At 41.3% G+C, this 15,431-nt stretch overlaps 1 protein-coding gene across 1 annotated transcript in view; it reads right to left on the reverse strand. All coding sequences in view use genetic code 11, as the record gives it.

Annotated features, from left to right (window-relative positions):
* Window positions 1–15,431, reverse strand: part of EGR_02656 (Actin-binding LIM protein) — a gene marked incomplete at both ends in the record, with an annotated part of 49,756 nt that overhangs the window by 23,796 nt on the left and 10,529 nt on the right. The window contains 3 exons of the mRNA XM_024491905.1: window positions 485–590; window positions 1,338–1,515; window positions 10,052–10,233. Of these exons, the coding sequence (XP_024353720.1) occupies window positions 485–590; window positions 1,338–1,515; window positions 10,052–10,233 (466 nt within the window). The remainder of the gene's footprint in view (window positions 1–484; window positions 591–1,337; window positions 1,516–10,051; window positions 10,234–15,431) is intronic.

The following is a 15,431-nucleotide window of genomic DNA, read 5'->3' on the forward strand; positions in this document are numbered from 1 at the left end:
GTATACTAATATGTTGGGTGCATTCATCACAACCGTCACCATCACCTTCTCTTTACTTCGCCCTATTTAAAGCCTGTTATAAAGCCAAAAAACGGGTTTCAGCGAATACTAATCAGCCATTTTTAAGCCAATTTAAAATCTCTTCCCATTTCGTTATCTTCATCTCTTTACCGCTGTCCTTCAGAATTCTGTGACAGTTTTGAAGTCCTCTCTGTCATGCGTAAAGTGTCACGCCAAAATTAAATTTGACAACGAATGCATTTCCGAGGTGTATGTGAGAAGGCATTAAATGCCTACATAGGCCTTAAGCGCACACATAAGGAAAAAGGATTCAACAGGCCACTGAAAGCCTCAAATATGCTAATAATTGCCTTCGAACTCCACACATGCGTATTACTAATGAGGAAGTAATTTTATAAAGACTTAGGACAATAAAAAGGCTGCTGTACCCAACAAGCTTCCAGACGATGCGTGTATGAGCTACCTCCATGCTATCCCTATTCTACCAGTCCCTTCTATGCGATGCATAGCGTCTTCAGGGGTATCTCGGATGCCACGTTGGTTAGTGAATTCCGCCCCGATTTCACAGGCTGGATAGATTTAGGTGCTGTGAAAGAGGGCATTCACCGCGGATGGCTAAAATCCGCAGAAACGGAAAGGAAAAACTATCAAAACCACGGTAAAATAAGCCACCCTTTGAAATAGCCAATTCTGCATAATAAACAGATTTGGCCGAGCTTAAAAGGAGCTCCTCAACGGCATTTACGTGAAAAGATTAGACTGCAAGATACCTCAGTCAGGCGTAATAAATTTGAGAGGAACTAATACAAGGCATGAGCACTTTGTATTGCATATTCTATTTCACGGTTTTGCTTTTGGGCAAGTGATCCGGTGACAGACGATTAACATACGAAACTCGCTCGCTGAAGAATATCATCTAGCCTTTAGCAACATGACAAATAAAGCTACGGTAAAGCTCGAGACAAAAAGCATCGAAATATAAAAAATGCGTCATTATCATCAAATAAATGGAAAAGCACTGTACAATCTCCTTTCTTTACTTGCAGTTAAGTCCACCTCACAAGATTACTAGTTTGATGGCTGATCACAAGGAAGGCCAAGCACGAGGAATAAAAAAGAGAGCCGAATAATGTTTGCATTGTAGAGGTGACCATGTGGTTTGTTTTTCACTTCCACCGTGCTGATGACAGGAAGACCTGCTACTAGTCCCCTAAGTCTTCTGTACGCTTATAATTGACCTCCCTAAGTGTAACTCGAATTCTACACGTTTATTGCTCATTGTAGGAAAGGGAATTGAAGAGACTTGATATACCTACCCTGAGGTATGTGGAAATGCTGCAAATGGGAGATGCTGTTGGAGGTGGCGGGTGTGTGGAGGGCGTTGCGGCGATACATGTCTGTGAGGCGTCGACTCGGCTGCTCTGCGATGCTCGCGTAGGAGAGGTTGTAGAATCGCCCGTACTCTGATAGTGGATGGCGACCGGATCCGTGCAACTAGTGTGATGAAAATGCATCAGGAGTGGTGTTAAATAAAACATATTGTTCTTATTTGATCAAAGTGGCAACATGCTTTCTTCCGGTTAGAGAACGCAGCAGATAAATCAAGCCCCGATGGATTCGTAATGCAAGTTGGTTTTGTTACTCCAAATCTTTATATCAAGACAAATAAGTATGCTTAGCATCAACTTCTAACTTTACAATCAAACGAGGAAATAAGACTCAAAGATATAAGCAAAAGCGCGAAGACCATCATAACATTCTTTACGAGTTCCTTCCGGGGATGTAAAACAAAAAATAAAGTCGCTGTTCTGACGGAAAGGTGACTGAAAACTGCGTAACGAGTGAAGGATGAATAAAATACGCTTCTACAGACGCGAACTGCCACAATGTTTGAAGTGCATTGGGAAACTGCGGCACATTCCCTTCCAGTTAGCGAACTTATCATAGATGCACCAAGCAATGGTACTGCTTTGACATTCTGTAGATTTTGTTCAACAACGCAAGATATTGCCAAACAGGTTACAATATTAAGGGGCTGTTTTTAATGAAGTGTAAAATCTAGTTTTATTTCGAGATGCAACATTTTTCAAGTCCTTCCGAAAGCGTTAACTTCGGTTTCAAAGACAGCAACCTTCCCAATTCTAACCACTCCCAGATTGCAATATCGCGGTGCGTAATCGTGTTTAATAAGAATTTAGTGTCTTCACTCAGATATCTTCAATCTCTCTCCATTCAGGCCCATTATTTCTTCCTCTCAACGACGATAAAATTATCCACGGACTCTCAGGGGTAACTCAAGCTCCACATGAGCCGAGGAGATACCTTTTCGGAGTTATAACAACTTTGTCGCAAAATTTCATGTGGCTTTCTCTTAGTCACAATTACAGCTTAACTGCTACAAATGCGTGTCAATCACAGTCATTAAAAAAAATTTACTGGGACAGCAAGTCTTATTGTGAGCTAAATAACGCAGGTAACCTTAGCGGGGCGAAGAATAAAAATTTTATGGTTATTCCCATCTTGGGGAAGATTTGTTTGACCGGAAAAATACAATCCCGGTAATTACCATTTAGTAAAATTTGATATTTATCGAATGGAAGTACATTGGCAATTGCATTTTACGATGAATCAGCACAAAAAGTGAACAGTCAAGTAGGATCTTGACAGATCTTGGCACCTGCTACAACTTTTTATTATTTATAAGAGAAACCTTGGCTAGGCTTCCAAGTCACTGTTCTTTGGCGTATCGCTTAGTGAAAACAAGTCAATTTAATGGCAGATCAAGTAAAAAGCGTCAAACTTAATAAAAAGAACTCTTTTTCAACAAGACAACGCAAAAACAGTAAAACCTACAGACTGGGAGTGCTGAGGACTGAATGTGCCAGAAGTTGGTACCGAAGTGTGATTAAGATGACCTTGAAATGACCCTACAGGTAGGGTTGCGCTCGCCTTTTGCTGCTGCTGTAAGAAGGAAAAAGAAACGCGTTAAATCATGCACTTGGTCCTCAAATAAATAAGGAAATGGGTCGTTAAAGTAAACGACGCCTCAGCAGACTTTTGTTGTCGTACAAAGTGCCAAGAAAAGATAGTTTTATTTTGTCTCCCTCAAAGCAAACATAGTGGGGGATAAAACACTACTCGACTTTATTTGCACTCGACTGGGCAAATAAATCAAGAGCACATTCTCAACATTAAAAAAGGAGCAAGAGAGGCGCCATTCTTAAAAAAGCGTTCTCAAAACAGCAAATGAGGCAACCAAAAATTATTCAAACTGTTAATCAAAATGCTCTCCCAAAGGCGCTTTCCTTCGTTTACAATTTTTGGCACAAGAATGCCATTTCAAAGAAGGTGCCATTTTGAGACTAAACGCAGAGGCTAACAGGGAAATGGCATATGGGGGAAGGAATTTGCGAATTCCGACTTGACATACCAAAATTCCCACCTTGTGCCTAACCAAAGCGCAAGGCAGGCCTACAATCCTCCCACTTCCAGTTAACATGGAAAGTATGCGTATGGTTTTGATGAAAAAGAAGGAAAGTTGTCGAAAAAATTAACTAACGGCCAGGCAACAATGGGCAAATACCATTGCGTGACTTCAATTATTACTACGCAGGGGTAGAATTTCCTTGCCCGACCCATATCGCCATGGATATCATAACGGATCCAAGCGGAAGAATGAGCTAAATATTTTAAAACCACTCCACACTTAGCAAGTATGATCGCCAATTGTAGTGATTGGAGTGATTAATTAACGAGCCAAAAGTACGAGAATGACATTTCAAATGTCCAGTGGGACGAATCAAATGTAATAAACTTTTAGGGGAAAGGGCGTCCTTAACTTCCAAACAAAGGCATACGACAACTTCTGGGCTGAGTGGGAACATACATCGCATAAAAACCCGATGAAATTATTCAGACAGGCTGTTTGTACACACCATCAAGTGGTGACTTGGTTGGTTAAGTCGTCTTTTTGTTTTATATTCAGCCTCAAAACGGAAGCTTTAGTACTTCTGCTACCGGTGTCACATACATTTGACATGTGTTCTTCATGGGGTTTTAGTTAGTTCATTGACTTTAGAACAATAAAATAGGCGTAGAATATTCCTTGCATGCGGATGATTACACATGAAGTGGGAGTTCGGAAAAGCGAGTATTTATGTAATATTGGAATGGTAAAAAACTTGGGATGAAGTTGTCGGTTTTCGATGAAACAGACCCTGGCGGCGAGCATGTTTAAAATGGCTTGGGCATTTCAAAGGCAAATGAAACCAAGCTGTCGCGTAAGGGACAAAGTATTAACAGAAATCTAGTGTGTATTCTACGGGAAATTGTCAATCATGGGAGCTGCAACACATTTCACCAAACATAGAACATAGTTGGAATAAGGCAACAAACGTTGTTTCATTGCCAATCTTAAAAAAACGTTTGAAGCAACCTTGTCAAGTTTCCAAAATAAGGATGAGAAGATCATATTTAAACTAAAAAAGTAGATCACCCACACATATACACACATGCAAAAAATATCTCTGCATTGAGAGCAAAAATTACCGAAGAATCGTCAGTTTATTTCAAAATTATGAAGAGTTTAAGCTACCTTGATTACCACGAATAAACACGGAATTCACAATGTAGGGTAACTTTAAAGTCAAAGATCTGGCAACCTGGTTGGGATAGCGTACTGCCTAAGCAACAAAACTTAACACATCACGGTACTGATGGAACAACCACATCACACCGATGACATTTGGGCAAATACAACACCTCGTCCATAACGAAGGCGAGGAGTTGAGCACATAGGAGTTAAACTTGCGCCGGAAGTAAAAGAAGTCAACCTTAAGGAAACTGGAACAATTATACGGGAATTCGTGGAACCACTGTAAAATTCTGGTCAAAGCAAGAAGTCTGCAGTCGAAAAAGAAAAGAACAAAACTCAACGAGTGGCTACTCTTCAAGACAAGCCACTAATCCTACACTTACACACATTTACGGCAGCGTCGAAATAGCGCCTGGAAAGCACCTTCGTCACAGAAGGATTCATCTGCGTAGCTAAACCATCTTATCCTGGGACAGACCGCTTCACTTTGCCATTAACGCTGAAACTTTTACAGCCTAAGTACCCTTTAAAGGACCAAGGCACCAATCTTCATTGAACCACACACACGAATTAAATTTAGCTTTTTCCTAAAAGTACAAATTTTCATGAAAGATTGTGTTCACCGTTCTCTTAGAAAGTTGTGACTATTGTGCAATTTCATCACACGCCAGGCTAATGCGACATGTCGGCCACCAGTTGTGGCAGGACAGAATTGGAGTTTGGCCCTGGGTGTAGCCTTCCCAGGATGGGGTGCCTTTTGTTAGTAGACCTGTAGAATGAAAGTCCAGATTTTACTAAAATACCTCCCACGAGTCAACGGCCTTGTTTTACAGTGCTTTCAGCAAAATAATGAGGTTCAAAAATTGTTAACCCTTGCAGCTGTTGACAGTGTAACCCAGATTTAGATGTATCACTTCACAATGTTTTATCAAATTAAAATTGCCAAATGCAAAGGTCTATGTGCCTAGAAAAGGATGGAAGGCCACTAACAGCGGGTGAAATTGAGGTGCCAAGCGTGAATGCCACAATTCAATGAGCGTTGACCGGCGCTAAATTTACGTCAACATCTAGTTGTCATTTGTGCATGCGCATTAACGATGGCCAATTTATGAAAAAAAGCAAGCAAAGCAGGATGGATCACAACAAAACGAAGTGGGAAACGTGCTCATCAGTACTACTGGCTAGGTGTACGATGCAGGTGAAAGTATTTGCATGCGCAAAGAGCCACGCCTCATCATAGTCAATATCATTGGGATACTCTGTGATGTATTAATTTAGCACGATAAAAGGTGGTAATCAGTCCTTCATAATACCTTAAAGTCGAAGCGAATTGGGTAGCTAAATAGGAATCTTCAACATCAAAATTGGTATGAGCGAAAGCCGCGTTTTGCAGCCCATTAGGTTGAATTTAAACTTGAACCTCTTCCTCCTTACGATGTGACTGGGCCAAACACTTGTGATAAACCATGGGATAAGTTGAAAAAACGGTTTCCTTTTAACTCCTTTTAGGGGCAGTGACGTGGTAAGCGTGAGAGAAACGGTTATAGCAAAAAAATGAAACCAGTTATTGGCGTTTCACCACAAAAAACGGCTTGACCTTTAGGCAGGGTTCACATCAGGCAAAGGTGAGTAACCGTCCTACGACAAACAGCGCTCGTCCTCCCCCCCCCCGTGGACGAGAGGTAGAGGGAGGAGGGAAGGGGGAGAGTGGGGTGTTAGACGGAGAGGTGGACAGTTCCAATTGCGTGACAGATGAGTCCAATCGCAGACACACGGTACGTGAAGTGACTCACTCAATCACGAACCTTACCCCCTGCGCTCATCACCATATTCTCATTCCTGCTATCACACCTTGTCGTGTCAACAGCTCCAAAAGCAGACTTCTCCTGTTCACTTGGTATGAAAGGGTCAAAAAGCGGACGGATTGGACATGCATTTCTTTTTGGAGTAATACATTGCCGGCATAGATTTTTTAAACTGCAGAACATAGCTTCACGGTGCCCACAACAGAAGCCAACCTAAATGTTAGTTCGAAAGGTGAAAACAAGGCGATCTAATTACTCACCAAAAGCACATCTCTCCTAGGGAATTCCTCTTTATTTTGAGTTGAGTTTCACATTTGAGAATTTCTTCCGCCTTCAACTTCATCTTACATCATGCACTGCGCAGAAACCTAAATCTACATAGTCCAGTCCAACCATCGACTTTCAGCTAAACACATCGGATTTAGATAAGAAAGCTGAGAGACTGGATTTTTCTCTCCTCTTGTAGTAGTGCGCGTTATCATCCACTCCGCGACCTTCGAGACTCGCTTCCACGACAACCATGACACTAGTCGACCCAAATATTAGCTAAAAAGTGGGGCATATCATGTTGCGCTAAATGACAATTAAGAATGAAACATGCGAAATGCAGTTAAAGGAGGCAGACAATACAATTGGAAACGGATTCATAATATCAACGTAAAACGATAAGAGCCTGTAAAAATAACACACTTTCACATAAATGTCTTAAAAGATAGTGTACACAGCCCTCCAATCCGAAATTGTTCGCCATTTTAGCTCGCCAAAAATCGTGTCACCCCACCCCACAAGAATTTCCTATGATTTAGAGTGGTACTTTTCCTTATTCATATTCCCTTGAACACTTTGTATGTTTAATAAATTCAAGTCTAGGTAGTCTAATTGCCAAAAGCCAGAAAAAAAAGGAGACGTTGACTTTCAACTCAACAGCTTTACACGCTACTGCGGTCAAAACTCGAAGAAATGGCTTAAAAGGGGGAGAGATTGGAGTACCAGTCCTTGGAGCCTTTCTGACGTCGATCGACCTAGAGGATATGCTGAGGAACGGGAAAAACTACACTAGTGCTGAATCACATTTAAAAACGGCAAGCCCAAGAGTCCTGGCTAAAAAGCAATAGCTAAAAGCCCTCCGAAACGGCAGGTTGGTCACTCCGAAAATTACTAGAGTTTTTACCACTTTGAAACTTTTTCTTGCTTCCCGGGATCATATATGGTTGTAGGGTTAGATTATCACCATGAAGCAAAAAATAGAATGTGACCCAGGAAATCACTAGGTAAGCACATGCTGTTTTCAGAAACGGAAGCAGATTCCGAAACGGGAATTGCCGAAGTAATTTGCACTGAAGGAAAATTTTGAACGCAGCGGTTTACGTGGAGCATCCATTCCAGCTCCGCTAGAATCAAAAATGATCCTTCCAGCAGATCGATCCCTCCCCTTAAATTCGGTCTACACTAGGAGAGGAAGTTGCAGATTCTGTCCTTTTCTCGGTACAAAGGGTTGCCAAATGAATGCTTCTTTTGAGTAAACAAAGCGATAGACAATGTGTGTGGCCCTCAACTTTTCAACAAGCAAACAATCCAGTTTGAGTATTTCCTTAATTTGTACTATACGGAGCAAATTGAAGGAGGGCTGAAAATTCAGAGGAAATGTTCAGGAAGAGGAAGTTCACCGGCCAACTCACGGTGATGTCAAGACAGAAATACCATACCGCCTGGATTTGGCGAGAAAAAATTACAAAAATAAAGTGTTTTTTCCAATACGCTTAAGGTTGGTTGGTTTTTGTTAAATAGAAAGAAAAACAGCGTACACAGAAAACAAGACCTTCATTCACAACTGTGCGCTAAAACTACAAAGGCAAGCTTAAAAAAGTGTAATCCAAAGAATGAATGATTAGGGAACTGATGAATTTCATCTGATCTACCCGCCTTCTCCACGTTGCCTTGTCATACCAAGCATCACTCAAGTACAACGCGTGCAAATATACCGAACACGGGAGAGTCACACCCGTGTGCATGCATGGGGAAACCGACTTTAATACGATTCCTCTTTCATCATTTTACCGAATATGTCTTTACCTGATGGACTTTCGATGAAAATTGTTTTAAACTCGAATTCATATAGCGTAGGCTCGAGCGCCAAGAGCAAACTTAAACAATAAATCGAAAAACCACAAGCAGTTTTAAGCGATTACAAGCTTCAAACTCTTCAAAGTAGTAGAACATATTTCATTCATAGCAGTAGAGTAGCAAAAGTTTCATTCTTCTCAAGCTTATTGAAAACATATCACTTGCATGAAGAACTAGAAGAAAGACGAATTCCAATCCCTTAATAAAAGTGGATGAAATGCTCCGACGCAAATTACGATGAGAATGTAAATGACTTAGAATATTTCCTGTTACAATGCAGTAAAATTATATTTATCTTCCGTAGATCGACCTCCACGCTACTGGGCTGTTACTGCCTTTGCCCTTCTGCATGCCGACGTAGCTGAAATATACTAAACGTGCACTCCCTGATTCCCTTTACTTGACACGAATAAATTAACTTAATGTTTTGCTGCGTCTCACGAAACGAAGTGCAATTTTTTCCCCAGCATACCAAACAAGTACTTTGGATGACCACTTTTAATGACTTTTCGGAGGGATAGGAAGAACACTTAGGAAGGCCCTGCCATTGGTTCGTTCATCACCGTGTAAGGGAGCTTAACTGCTTAAACCCGTAAAAAGAGATGCTATTAATTCCCTTAAATTGAGCTAAACAAAGACAGCAAACCAACGAGCGCAAAAACATGCATCCGGCAAATTATTCGACCCCAAGGCAGTAGTGTGCAAAAAGCCGCCGTTGTCAGAGTAACAGTGCGATAACCTTCAGAAGTATAAAAAGGAGAGGAATCACAAATTTCTCAATCACACTCAAGCATTGGAGTCCTGTGATGAGATTGGTGCGTAAGGGTGACAAAACCACCCGATTACAGTAACTCTCCTTTGTTATCAAGCCTATTTGTGAATGGTTAAAAAAGTTATGATATGCAAACAACTATTCCGTGGATTCTTGTGCGTGGTTTCAACATCAATCAAAACCGTCATTAAACTGTCAGGCGAATCACAAAATAACTGGAAAGGGAGTCGTCCTTTTTTGTAGTGAAAAGGGAGTGTTTTGTGTGTGAGTACATGTGTTCGTAAAATCTGATGGAGACAAATGATTTTTACAATCACGCGAAAACAAGAAACACGAATATCCTCGGATGAATTGCAATTGGGAAGTAGTGCAAAAAAATAATGCAGGAGGCTCTCACCAGTATAATTTCCTTCAAAGTAACCCTAATCCAGTTACCATTTTTTTCATCAATGAAACGAAATACATTTCGCTTTTGAAGCCATGGTAGCAGTTTTACCATCATACCCAAAAAGTATTGGGAAAGCTCAATTTTATCTTCTCAATTCCATCTGCGATAATCTTTATCCACCATTTAAAGCCAATGGTCATTGTTCTACTTCCGTGAGCGATTGAAAAGTGGGCCAACTCATGACTTCCGGGCACCAGGATTAACCACCTCCTTTTTATCGACAATCCATATTTTCCGTAACAAATATGGATGCTTTAGGAACACGACAACTGAAACATTCTTCCAACCTTCTTCTGACCACAACAGAACTCGTCTTCCACCGTTTGACGCTCGTAGTGAAACTCGAAACCAGTCAAATGATAACGTTTCATGCGTATGCCCGTACCCGTCAGCAAAGATGATATGGTGGGGAGAAGGGAGGGTTGTGAACCAAGTGAAAAAGGAAGGGCCTCAGTGTAGACTGTACCCCCTACTTTTATCCATAAGGTTGGGACAAAACGCATCGTGTCATCACTCCGAAGGAGCGAGAGGGATGAACCTCAGCCACCAACTGTTTTGTTATCCTAGTTCAGCTCCCTTCGGGAACACTACGGAGAAATGTACACAAGTACATGCTTCAGAGTGGTCTTGTCGTTTTTCTAACTTCGCGCGGGCCACAACAAATCCAGATTTTCCCTTCAAAACTCATTCACCATTTCCCATAAAAAGTTGCTTTTGTTCCACAATAATTTCTAAAACACGCTTCCAAGTCGATTTCGCAAGAATTCTCAGGGGATGCGGTAGCCACTCGAATCAAAACCTTGAAGATTACGGCTGCTGCAGTAGATAAAACACTAAAAAATTATAGGCTGACAAGCTAGGCAAATACGAAGTTCGCAGAAACGTTGTTTAAAAAATCTCAGTGGCCTAGCTGTACTTACTGGGTACTGAAACTGTCCATTGGCAGAATAGTGCTTTCAAAGTTTTGGATTGACAGAATTGATAGACAGCACTATGACAGCCGAAAAAATACCCCAGACAGTCATTCAAAGACGACTTTGAAGTCTGTCTTACTATTTTATAAATGCAAAGTACATTTTATGAGATGATCTTTTGAAAAACGTTTGGTGCTGGAGAAAAATATGCCAAGCTGCAGGAAACAGTTAATTAATTACACAGTACAGAGAACAACAAGTGTCAGCATGATCTCGAACAGACAGTACATGCAAAAGGGACACATAAACGGAAGCAATGGCAGCATTACCTCCTCCCATCAAAGAGCCGACACAAATAATCAGCCGGGGGGACACTCGTTTGATACCTCTATCAACCTTGTTTTCCAATCAAATCGAGACGGTAGTAGGCCAGAATGTAAATAAAGATAACGGTCGCCATTGTGCAGGTAACTCATTACGTTATCCGGTCAACAAAACCCTATGTGGGAGAGGTACAACCATCACCGCTGCTTACCACGGCTACGGTTGTAGAGGCGGCAAAATGATTTATTACCGGGGTAATGCGATCACTGGGGGTAGTTGGAACCTCACACCTAATGCAGGAAAACCGAAGAGAGCGCCTAAATATCTCCGACTATACCGATGTTGATATTGAGCCACCCAACCTCCGCGTGGGGAAAGCAGTAGTCATGATGAGAATAAACACGGAGCGGAAAAGGGACGGAGGGGACACTATGGAGAGTGATCAATCTGCTTTAACAAAATAGTCGCATTTAGAGATCTAATAGTACGTAAGTGGGTGCCCAATCACCCGTAGTTTATTCTACAAAATAACAGTAGTTTGGTCTAAAGGGATTATCCGTGAGTAACCCTAGTTATATCAGAACCTCTTCAACAGAGACAATTGGGTTATTTGGAGGCTCATTCTTCTCAACTCTTCAGAGATATGATGTCTCGCTGAGAAAGCACAGAACCTAAAACTTCGTCTCACATCACGAAGCAAAATGAGAGACTAATAACACAGAAACTTACGATAGAAGGGTCAAGCGAGAATAACTCGCATTCTTATAACATTCCCCTTTTCTTCACTATTTAACAAACCTGAATAGTTTTGTGTTAACAGATAATTTCCGCGAGTCTAAATGAGTGAGTTTCGCAGAAAAAGAACGCGGTGCTGAACTTGTGCTTTTCTGTTCAAATTAAAGTCATGTTCATAGTAGATTAAAATAATGTGATAATGAATGATGTGTCGAATTGTGAAAGCATCACACACAAGGCAGGTAGACGCATTCAAGAGATGAGCTAAGCTAAAGGCATCAAACTGCCACAATTTTTGCTTACAAATTGCCCCATTAACGCGCATCATCGGAAACGCTGTACAGTTTTTTCCTTGAATGTTCCGCGAATTATAACCGTTACAAATGTGACTAATGGCATGGATAAAAGTGATCTGAAATGGGGAACTGTAGGTTCTGAAAAGGAAAGAACTCCTGAACATTGTTTCAAAAAGCAGGGCGAAATGATAACTGTTTCATGTTAAGACCTACAATCAACTGATTAAGTAGCTTTAGCGAAAAAAATCCAATCTACCCCAACATGCCTACAAACGAGTATCGCAGGTAGTGTACATTAAACTGGGATAAAAGCCGTATCACTTGACATCTGCCACCACTATTGGGGACCATGATTCGGCAGGATGAGTCACACTGGATGATGTGTTGTTGCCACTTCTGTTTCTGCTGCTACTGTTACCCCATGGGGATTCGATGACTCAGCGGTGGGGGAAGGAGGGGGGAGACAAGAGGAAAGGGGTCACTGACATCACCAGACGAGAGAGCGTGCGTAGGCTACTTCGCCAAAAGTGGGCGATTGCGTGGCATTTATGAAGTGTGATCAGTGGAAAGCTAGTACCTTCTTAAGTGTTGCAGCTGACAAAAAAACAGGGATAGAGAGGAAATACAGTCGGTTTTACGGTAGGAATTAAGGCAATTGTTTCGCTGTAGTTGGGTGTTATGTAACTAAGACGAATAGTTAAGAGATAATGATAGAGAGCAGGACTTTGAGCTGCGGAGAGATACATGCATTTTGCGCTGTAGAATCGGTTCCATCAGACTCGCCTGAGAAGACAGGTGGGGAAGCATGTATGGAGAAGGTATGATGACGCGGCAATGTTTAAGAGGGGCAGACGAAATGCGTGTGGTGGGCGTGGTACATTACTATCAGTTACTGCCCGGCCATCGGTTTACTTAGCGTCCTTCTAGTCCTACTGCTAACACAATTTCACTGCAGTGAGGGCGATGCAACGCGGTTTTCAGACCGAGTCGAACTGCGCCACTTGATGGTTGCCAAGGCAACGATGCTGAAAGGAGAACTGCGCGATTCATGACGCAAACGCTATCGCCGAGAAGAAACAGTATCCGAATACAGTCACAATTAAAAAGCGACGAAAATGACTAAAGAAAGCTTACTCTTCCACATTCTCGTTGAAATGCGCCTCTGCAGGAGATATGTATTACCCTAAAAAAATTCCAAGTCATTTTCCCCCAGCGTCAGGATTTATTACGAGAGAAACTCGATGATGCCTTGCTCTGATATGAAATCAGCGCTTTCCCCCCACCAAACCGGTCAGTTTAACTGCTACGCAAAAAAAATATTCAGCTAATCTTGGGCCAAGAACACCGTCTCACCGCCATTTTAACGTTTTAAACTTAACCACCCTACTTTAAGGCACGATTCGGTGGAAACGATTATCATAAACTGATGTACAGCAGGTCATATATTTGTGACGTTGGCAGGGGACATGTTAAGGCATTGTGAAATAGCATTTTATCGGTATCAAGTAAACGAAAAAAGTGCAAAACGAGGGAAAACTTTAGAGGACCTCATGTTTAAAAGACTCATAGAATCCGTAAAGATGTTTCTGGGACTAAAAGATACCAGAAATAGGACAACGAGTAAAAACCATAAAGGTATCCAGGAGTGACTTTACCAATGGAAGATACAAGCATCTATTGCTAGTAGCTGTCACGTCAACACAGGAAGAGGTCCAAGTGTGAGTTTACGGATGAAGTTCAAATGAACAAATTTTCTTAATCGTCTTCCTCCAGTATCGATAAATTCAGATGTCTTTTACATCCCAATTAAAAAGATGAAAAGGGTCATACCGGCTAGGTCGCATTCTTGGCTCGAACGGTATGCACATCTGATGTGGTATACGGCTCGAGCGAATCATAGTAGTCTGGCATCTTAGTTCATCCGGATCTTGGATGTATTACGAATATTTATACTAAACTATCCTACTAATCTCTCTACTAAAAATAATTAGTTCTCCACTCTTTCGTTCCAAATATGCGCATTAAAGGAAAATTGTTACTTCCAACTCCGATTTGAACGGCAGCATTGAACAGTGTGATTGATGGAATCCCAGTAAAAGTCAAATTTTTGCTTGAAAAAGATGCAATGATGATGAAAATAATAATAAAATAGTAACTGATTTATCTCTTTGAAAATACTACATACTCTTCTCATTTCAACGCCAGACTAAAAAAATTGCATTGGTTCTTCAGTTAATCAGTGATTTTTTGCATGCTATAACGATAAAGACTGTGCTTTCTCCCAACTCGGGGCATTCGAAGAATACATTTGTAAGGACATCAGCTAATCTTGAATTGACCTGTAGGTAAGGTAATTTTGCCAAGCATCGCAGCAGCAGTGCTTCCAAGAGGGCATTTTTGCACGAAACAAAGATGCGACCACTGGCCTTTGTGTAAGGTTACTTTAATAAAGCAAAGGGCCTATAAATGGTGTGGCATGTATACGGTATCCACTAGGCATCTCACAAAGGATGCATTGCAGTCATATGTTACGAGGAAGCAAGAAAGCAGATAATTCACATATCACATTGTATTAGCGAGTCTTTTTATTTACGAAAGAAAGGGAGACACGTGATTCCAGAAGGAGTGTACGAAGTGGAGAATAAGTAGAATTAGACTGAGGGTGAAAGGTGGCCATTCTAGATGGATGAGACAAGTTCCGCATGTGGAAGAATAGAGAAAATTCTTCTAATCATTAATGAATGTTTCAAATTGATATACCTATACGTATTTTGTGGACTCGTTTTCGTTGCATTCTAGTAAACCCTGACTAATTGACAGTAGCTCAAATGAAAAACTCTGTTCTCCCGACAGCTCTTCACAACTGGAATACCAAAACGAATTGCAAACAGCTTTTGTGATAGAGGCGTATCCATTTTACTCCACCCGCGGTAATTCGGCCTCTAATGATGGCAGTACAGACGCCTGCCACTTCAAGACTCGCGTGTCACATAAAGCCCTTGGAGGCATCTCGAAAATACTAAAAAGAGAAGCCACATTTCCTTTGCAAACATTTAAAACGGAAGTGCCAACGGACTCACCCAGGGGTAGCAGCGTCTGAGATACGCCTGAATAAATCATGCAACTCAGGAGTCTATAAATAACTTCATTACCTTAGCCCACAGACTGCGCGGTCGCTTAACATCACAAATCATCAAGAGAGCAATTAACACTCCATAGAGTAGCGAAAATAAATCTACGTGAGGTTTAAATCAGCGTGTATCTTTAAACATTTAGGCCAATGTATTGGCAAAAGCCTTTAAAATAGATTATAGCATTGAGCGGAGCCCAGAAATCTTTGGCTCAAGGCCACAACCCATGTACAAACGCATTTCCTTGCAATGGCTATGCTAAATCAC

Source organism: Echinococcus granulosus (assembly GCF_000524195.1).
Source record: "Echinococcus granulosus chromosome Unknown EG_S00012, whole genome shotgun sequence".
Lineage (NCBI taxonomy): Eukaryota > Metazoa > Platyhelminthes > Cestoda > Cyclophyllidea > Taeniidae > Echinococcus > Echinococcus granulosus.